The sequence below is a fragment of the Astatotilapia calliptera genome, chromosome 15, assembly GCF_900246225.1.
Source record: "Astatotilapia calliptera chromosome 15, fAstCal1.2, whole genome shotgun sequence".
Taxonomy (NCBI): Eukaryota; Metazoa; Chordata; class Actinopteri; order Cichliformes; family Cichlidae; genus Astatotilapia; species Astatotilapia calliptera.
Window position 1 is genome coordinate 28,085,310 of NC_039316.1, and position 8,911 is coordinate 28,094,220.

Genomic DNA, 8,911 nt, shown 5'->3' on the forward strand with positions numbered 1-8,911 from the left:
TAGTTTTGGGGTTCAGTGTCATCCAGTCCAAGGATATGGATATGGTGCTTTTTAGGCTGCACAAGCAACAAATCTTTGCAACCGGGTAATTGGGCAAAAGCCTAAACAAGAAGACTTGGGGTCTCTATGTGCTGTTTTAATGTGCTGATGCACATTAAAATGAAGACGAGATTACAAATCCAATAACTTCTCATTATCTACAGCTGTCTTCACTATTACATTAAGCTATACAGAATCCTAGCAGTGTCTATCCAAATGCCTTTTTTTTCCTTTTTATTTACATAAACTGTAACAGATTAGAGAAACCATTCCCTGGAATGTGATTAATGTAATCTCTTTATACGTAATCCATCACTTTTCAAACCTGCAAAGTCTTTTTAAGACAAGCAATATGGAATTATAATGTTAATCTCACAACCGGTGATAAGGGTTAGTACTTATTCGTTGCATGTGGAAATAGCACTGATAATGCAAATCTTTCCGTCCCACAAATAGCTTATACCTACAGGTTTAGTGATTTTAAGGTTTTTACCTGCTATTAAAGAGACCATGATAAAGCAAAAAAAAAAAGAAGGGTCAAAGTTGAGGGTGGCTGTGGCTCAGGAGGTAAACCAGGCAGGCTGGCAGTTATTTTGCCAGGCAGGGCAGGCGATCTTCTAATCCCTGGGTTTTCCAGTCTGCATGTCAAATAATTTTGGGGCAAAACACTAACCCCAAGTTGCTCTCCATCGGTTTGTGAATGTGTGTTAATGTTAGATAGAAAGCGCTTATGTAGAAAAAGCATAGTTAAAAGTGGTTGTGTGAATGAGGCAAGTTTCATAAAGGGCTTTGAGTGGAAAATTTACCATTTACCCAAATTGGAAAACATCCAACACCACTTTTGTGAGAAACCTAAATAAAGAGTAATATTATTATTATATTATGTTATTATAAAACAAAGCATCGCAGTCTTAGTTTAAAAGTGTGGCATTTTATTCTAGATTTTTAGCCATTTAAAGCAAACATGATACAATATTTTAGAGAAAGACAGTAATATATTGCAGTTTAAAAATATCATAGAGGGTTATTCTGCCACCCAGTCTACTCAAAAAAAAAAATCTCTATGAGTCCCAGCCCACGCTGTGATCCTCATCTATACTGTTAAGTGTGACAGAGCAGTTTATCAATTTGCAGGCTGCTGAGGCTCTTATTTCTGAGCTCTTGAGGAGTCACGCACTTTGGGCTGTGCCGTGGTGAAAGCGTGGCCTTGGTGTCACCCATCCACCGCACCAGTGGGCTAATGTTACAGTCACACTGCCAAGGGTTGTCATGGAGGTACAACTTCTTTAGAACTAACACAGATCAGAAAAAATGATTATCACGACAACAGCATCCTGCCGCCAATACTTGTTCCTGGGAAAATAGGACAGGGAAAGGGCATGCTGGCAGTTATCTTACCAGGCATATGGGTGAACATGTTTCCATCCACTGTCTTCAGGCGGTTTCCGCTGAGTGCCAGCTGTGAAAGCTTGGGCAGGTTGATGAACACATCAGAGGGCAGAAGCTCCAACTCGTTGTTCCTCAGGTAGAGTTCCTGGTTCAGTGTTTAGCATGTTCATAATTATTGCTCGAGGAAATAGAGCAGGTTTTTGCAATTTAAGTTAGAAGTGTTATCACACTAGCTATTATGTGCAAGAATTAGTCAGATCAGGGTCTGCTGGGTAAGACATCTAACTGCTATATACTATATGTTTAAAAAAATGAAACTGAGTCTTTGATTTTTCTTTTGTTTTTATGTATACCAGAAAAACATGCTACCTGCAAGTTGCTCAGGCCATCCAAAGCTGTTAACGTCAGGGTAGATAGTAGGTTGTTGTCTAGAACCAACATCTCCAGAGATTGCAGGGGCTTGAATGCCCCAGAAGGAATGGTCTTCAGACTGGATATGGGGGGACAGTTAGAATCTCTTCAGAAGTAAAAGTACACTGTGAAACCATTGAATTCAAAACCCTTTTGGAAATCAAAGTCACCAGTATATCTAATATCTAATATTTGATACCCTAGCAACATCATCCCTACACATAAACCATAATTCAACACTCTCTGTGATATATCAGTAAAAATTGGTATGTTTTATTTTTATGTTTTGGACTCTTACAGTTATTCCCCCTCTGTCTGTAATGTAGGTATCATAAACTCAAGAATGCTTATATTCACACATGAAGCCATTTAAGCTAGTAGGATAAGTGCTAACCCAAAAGCATGAGATTATGTATTCTTTCCTTGTCATTCTTTAATCAAGAAACCTTTTTTGGTCTAATCATTAAAGAGATAACAGAAGATTATCTCTTTTATAATTTCTGCACCGTTGGTTCAACATTCATTTTGGAAATATTTTCAACCATGACGGGATGTAGAGAAAACCAGCCAGCCAACAGTTCAACATCAAAACATCTGCTTGGTTCCTTTGCCTTAGTAGTAACTAATTCTTCAGTTCTAGCTTACTATTAGCAGTAGTTGCGATATTGTTTATTGGAGCAGCTGAACTAATATTTTTTTGTTCTCACTTCAGTTTTGAGGTTCCAGATCCTAAGGCTATTTAAGACCAAGTAAATCGTAATGATACTCTGATCAGAAATATCTCATAACAACACACGGAAGTGAAGTTTGTTTCTCACTGATAATACCTGCACTGGAAAAGGTAACTACTAGATGTATAATAGCATGGCACATGTCATTGTGACCTGTTGTTGTCCAAGTTGAGGAACAAGAGCTGCCTCAGTCCACTGAAGGCCTTGGGAGAAATCTTCTGGATGCGGTTGAGGGAAAGATCCAAAACTTTGAGAGCAATCAGAGGTTTGAACGCATTCGGTGGGAGGACTGTCAGTGCATTGAGAGTAAGGTCCAACTCTGACAGGTTTCTCATGCCAGCAAAAATCTCAGGTTTCAGGATGCCAATCTGGTTCTGTCCCAACATGAGGAAGCGGAGGTTTAGGAGGTCCTTCAGACATAGAAAACAGTTGTTGTTGGTTTTTTTTGTCAAATTACTGTAATATTAATGCTGAAAAGTGTGCTCCTCTCCAAAAATCTTTACCTGAAACCCCCTTGGTGGAAGAATGGATATGTGGTTGCCATAAAGATTGAGAAGCATCAATTGCTTTGCACCGGAGAAGGCCTGGGGATGGATGGATTTTATGGCATTTCTCTCCAGATTGACGCTCTCGATCTTTGGAATTGATCTCAGAGTATTTGCCTTCAGGTTGGTAATACCATTCTCACCTTTTGGCAGCAATTAAGAAGTCAGTTATTGATGAAATCAGGTCCCATTATGTTTCCTTAAATGTTAGATAGATTAATGCATTCCTTGAATGTCAAAAGGATCTTAGAGAGGATTTGATTAAAATGTACACACCTAGTTTAACAATCCAAGCATCAGAAGGCAATTTGGAAGGAAAAGCTCGAAGCCCCCGCTTATGGCAGTTGACATCTGATTTTTCTGGGCCAGACTTCCTGGAGCATTTGCAGACATCGGGGCAGGAATCTATGGCCTGCACCATCCATAGCATTGCTAGTATCAGCCATGCTAAGTGCTCCATCCTTCCTTTAGAATCGTACAGAAAAATATTATTTTAAATTTAAACTTAGTTATTAGAAACAATATTTTCACCACTACACTCTTAGCAGTTACAAGGCCGTTGGCTCCCATGTAGGTTTAAGGTCGCATTTGTTTTAATCAATACTAACTAGGTCAGTTGAACTTTAACTTTTACCAGAGCATATATGTAATGGCTGCACTTCTCCCATCTCTGCTTGAAATGAAAACTATGCTTAAAATTGTTGGTTGATTCTAGCTGTGATAATATGCTACAAAAGCTCTTGAAACAATAAAATTACAAAAATAAATTCCTGGTTCCTGACTTGTGGTATAATAACAGAAATTATTGTATGTGCTTTTCATCCAGTATTCATCCGATTTGTCGTTCATACAGTTACTATATCACACCTATACACAACATCTGGAACAGGTCTGGCAGGTTGAGCTAGAAATGCATATGTGTAAAATGTTCAAATATATATATATATATATATATATATATATATATATATATGTATATGTGTATATGTGTATATATATATGTGTATATGTATATGTGTATATGTGTATATATATATGTGTATATATATATATATGTATATGTGTATATGTATATGTGTGTATATATATATATATATATATATATATGTGTGTATATATATATATATATATATATGTATATATATATCTATATATATGTGTGTGTATATATGTGTATATATATATATGTGTATATATATATATATATATATGTATATGTATATATATATATATTAGGGGTGCAACGATATTCGTATCGATATTGAACCGTTCGATACAGTGCTTTCGGTTCGGTAAGCATATGTATCGAACAATACAACATTTGTAATTTATTTTATCAATTTTCCTTCTGACGATGCTGTCTGTGTTGAGCGCTCAGTGAATCTGCATTCGACTACTCCGCCTAGGCTCGACAGTGCAGCCTAGGCGGAGTAGTCGAATGCAGATTCACTGAGCCTCAACACAGACAGCATAGTCAGAAGGAAGAGCGCAGGGCAAGTTAGCGAGACAGAAGTTAAGCTCTCCTTGTAACAGGCAAATTGAACCTCATTCAGATCTGGCGTTTGGAATTATTTTGGTTTTCATGTGACGTATGACCCTGAAGGTAAGCGAGTCATGGACTAAAGTAAAACAGTATGTTGGATGTGCCATGCAATGCTCAATTACATTGGTGTGAACTAGTGTGTTAGCGCAGTTAGCTCGTTAACGTGTTGGCCGTCTAGCCCCATGCACGGAGCTATCGGCGGTAGCTCGTTAACGGAGATTTGCCGTGTTGTGGCGTTAAGGTCATTTCAACGAGATTAACCTGAAAGCACTAGTGGGAACACAACGAATATGACTGCACATTTACGCCGACATCATCCTAGTGCAAAGACAAAAACAACAAGCATGCTACTAACTTTAGCCGAGTCATTTAGACAGCTGTTAGCACATGATTCTCCTTATGCTGCTGAGAATATAGCCCAGAAGAAGCGGATAGTATAGCTTTTATTTTGGAAAGAGACATTTCTCTGTAATAAACTCTCTTTTCCAAAGATGAGTGATTCCTCAATCAGATACAGGGCTCGCAATATCGCTAGCCCGACGTCCCGGAGCTAGCGATTTTTTCAGTCGGGCTACCAAAATCTATCTCTTCCCTGCCCGTCGGGCTATTGTAGGAAAAATATATGTCAATGCTTTTGCATTCTTTCAGAAATGTAGCTGGGTAATTATGTCATTGGCATCGGTGAGCCACTGTCAATATGTGACATATTGAAATCGCGTTTGAATTTGCGCTTGTTTTTTTGCTTTCACTTTGCAATCGTGCGAACTGTGTATAGAGAGCGACAGCACTGATCTGTGAGTGATGATAATTTGCGCACCAATTCCTCTGACATCGTCTTATTAATCGTTAGCTTACTATGCAAACATGACAAGTGAAATCTCCCGCAGCAAGCTTAAACATGTGAGAGGTTGATCGCGCAGAGAATCGCTGAGCTTATGTGAGTGCGTGTGTAAAAGCAGCAGGATATATATTTGACTACGATGACCTGGATGACTGAGGACCTTCACAGACAGATATATATTTTAGTTCTGCTGAGCCAAATAAGACAGGTCAGGGTGAAGAAGTGACAGCCAAAGAAAAGCTTACCACAAAACGGAGAAGTTATAACAAATCAGACTATAAGGCAAAAAGAAAGTGCAGCTTTATGGTTTCATGGACAAAAGAATTTCTGTGGCTGCAATATGATGAGCTAAATAACCAGGGCTGCACATAAGTGGTCCGCAGGTGCGCATTCGCTGTCAAAATAAAAAACACGCACAAGGGTTAGGGTTAAATTTAAAAACTGTACTTTTGAGTTAAAATATATATTTATAATTTTAATAAATGACAAATAAAAAATGCATGAACATTTTTTTTGTATCGAAAAAATATCGAACCGTGACACCAAAGTATCGAACCGAACCGAACCGTGAATTTTGTGTATCGTTGCACCCCTAATATATATGTGTATATATATATATATATATATATATATATATATATATATATATATATATATATATATATATATATATATATGTGTGTGTGTATATATATATACCCAAGTCATTTAGACAGCCATTAGCACATGATTCTCCTTATGGGGACCTGATATGTTTAATATGCTGCTGAGAATATAGCCCAGAAGAAGCGTATAGTATAGCTTTTATTTTGGAAAGAGACATTTCTCTGTAATAAACTCTCTTTTCTAAAGATGAGTGATTTGTCGATCAGATAGATTTATTTTTTTATTACTTTGTTGTTTCAGCAACATTAAATTTAAAAACTGTACTTTTGAGTTAAAATATATATTTATAATTTTAATAAATGACAAATTAAAAAGGCATGAACTTTTTTTTGAATCGAAGAAATATCGAACCGTGACACCAAAGTATCGAACCGAACCGTGAATTTTATATATCGTTGCACCCCTAATATATATAGTTATTGTGGAAACAGTAGTCAGTCAGCTTTTTATTTCTCATATTTGGATTCAGCACATAAAAATCCATAAGAAATAACACCGTTTATCTCAAAACCAGATAACCTCTTAAAACGTGTTGACAACTAAAGTCTGATGCTTTGCCTCATTTGCCCTCATAAGTAGAAACACTCTGTTCTTAATCGTATTTAGTAATTGTTTTTTGAAAAGTATATACTTACAAATTTTATATTTTATCATTTTATATTAAAACTGTGAACATAACACTGAGGCAGGATTCATTATTTTCATCAAAAGAAAACCACTGAGTAGAAAACAAACTTCAGAGAGAAGCATTTCAATACAGGTGATTAAAAGAAGGTGTGCATGAATAACAGGGATGTGCCAGAGTGTCATTTCAAATAGAAACCTGTAAATCTATTCCAAAAAGAATTATTGTGAAAAATAAAAAGGTATGCAGACAATCAAAAATGCAGCTAATCCCATTTATAATCCTACTGTGTGCAAAGACAATCCCTTCAAACTTCAAAAGAAGGCAGAGCAGCAAAAACCAAGTGCCCACAGTGACACTTCCACACAAAGAGCTGCTTTTCAGCTGTAAAAAGAAAAAAGACATCTGATTATCATTTCAAATAACTTAACTGACTAAGGTGAATCTTTTCTCTAATTAGACTTGAAAGCTGATCTAAACTTGGGGGGGGGGGGGACTGTAAGACAGATAAAGCCATTTGAAAAGTAGTCAAACTGGTTTTATCCTGCTGGGTGCCACTTACCTGAACACTCTGTCATCTCAATTTCTAGGCAATGCCCAATCCTCCTCAAGTCTGACTGCTTTGTTTTCAGCTCTTAAACAGTACAAACTTCACTATAAAAGCCTCTGCTGTACACTGTTATATAAGAACAAGGTGCCAGTCAAAGAGAATTAGTCCAGCAGTCTGTGGCCTTTCTTCCAGTGGGCTTTAAAATCTGATTTGTAGGTTCACAATTTATATACTACTGATTTCAAGACTCTCTCTGAGCTCTGAAGCAGGCAGATGAAACTATGCAGCATATGAAAGACTTGCCAGTGTGATGGTGTGGGAACACAGCCTCAGCCGTAGCAGACGGTGAAAAAAGGGTGCGAAACTCCTGGAGCTGCAAGCTCTGCAGAGTCACAGAGCACAGAGAAAAGTGGCATCTAGACATTATGGCACCTATCCATGTTTCACTGTCTGGTCTACATAGTGTGTGTGTGTGTGTGTGTGTGTGTGTGTGTGTGTGTGTGTGTGTGTGCGTGCGTGCGCGCGCGCATGTGTGTGTTCTTGCTTTATTTGTGTCCTTGTGAGAACCAACTTTTGACATTCAAAGTCAGGATAATTTTAAGTGTATTCTTATAAAAAACTGACATCCTTTTTTAGTAAAATACATGACAGAATTTATTAATAGACTCATTTAGATCATCAGATTCATTCGCATGATATCACATGACTGTTGAAGAATCTTTATTAATGTAAAAGAAATATCACTTAAAGCACTTGTGGGAACACATCGGTCATAAGAACATTTTCAGCTGCATGCTTTATCTTCAAGGCAGCAGCAAAAAAAACTAATTAAAAACTTGTATTCATCTCTATGTAATTGAGTTACGAGATCACACAGTAATGAAGGACTATATAAGAAAGGTAATTGAAATACTTTAATAACCATAGCCACAAGGGTTCTTCGTGGTTTTCATCACAGTTAAAGATCTCATGCTGGCATGGGTCACAAATCATATGCAGATATTTGATAATGAGCTTTAAAAGCAGGTTGATCATAACAAGGGCATCCATGCTATCACTTACAGTTTATGTATGGATTTATCTTTGTTTCTGTGAGTTACTGAATAGATGGAGTTTATATGAAAATGTGTTGTCTGTCAAAATGGAAAAAAAGGAACTAAATTATAAAGTATTGCCATATGTTATATACTGTGCTTTTATAAACTAAGGCTACGTTCACACTGCAGGTCTTAATGCTCAATTCCGATTTTTTGATCAAATCCGATTTTTTTGTCTGCTCGTTCACACTACAAATAAAATGCGACAGCAAACGCTCTCTAGTGTGAACCCTCAAAGCGGCCCGCATGCGCAAAAGAAGATGTCACACACAACGCGCTCTGTTTAGACCCAGAGCAACAATATTGTTTGACTGATGGCCCTTAATATAAAGACTTCGGACTTCACGTTTCCCAATTTTTGCTTTAAGTTATTTTGTTATTTACATAATAATGTAGATAACCTAATAATGATCCTTATCGCCGTTTAAGAGAGGAGCGGTGCTTCAAAGGATAGCTGTAGATTTCTGTCAGAAT

At 37.2% G+C, this 8,911-nt stretch overlaps 1 protein-coding gene across 1 annotated transcript; it reads right to left on the bottom strand.

Annotated features, from left to right (window-relative positions):
- Positions 1-950: 950 nt before the first annotated feature.
- LOC113007130 (leucine-rich repeat-containing protein 15) lies at positions 951-7,729 on the bottom strand. The gene is made up of 7 exons (XM_026143568.1): positions 7,353-7,729; positions 3,392-3,580; positions 3,074-3,258; positions 2,724-2,980; positions 1,798-1,918; positions 1,438-1,573; positions 951-1,331 (listed from the first exon to the last, which is right to left on the bottom strand). Exons 1-7 carry the CDS (start codon positions 7,366-7,368, stop codon positions 1,141-1,143), a joined length of 1,095 nt encoding a protein of 364 aa, XP_025999353.1. The 5' UTR covers positions 7,369-7,729; the 3' UTR covers positions 951-1,140.
- Between the last annotated feature and the right edge of the window lie 1,182 nt (positions 7,730-8,911).

Bases quoted from the DNA above. Each gene is read 5' to 3' on its own strand.
- LOC113007130 (XM_026143568.1), bottom strand. The intron at 1,919-2,723 runs GTCACAATGACA...CCCCATATCCAG, and splicing joins CTCAACTTGGACAACAACAG to TCTGAAGACCATTCCTTCTG. The intron at 1,574-1,797 runs GTAGCATGTTTT...ACACTGAACCAG, and splicing joins ATGGCCTGAGCAACTTGCAG to GAACTCTACCTGAGGAACAA.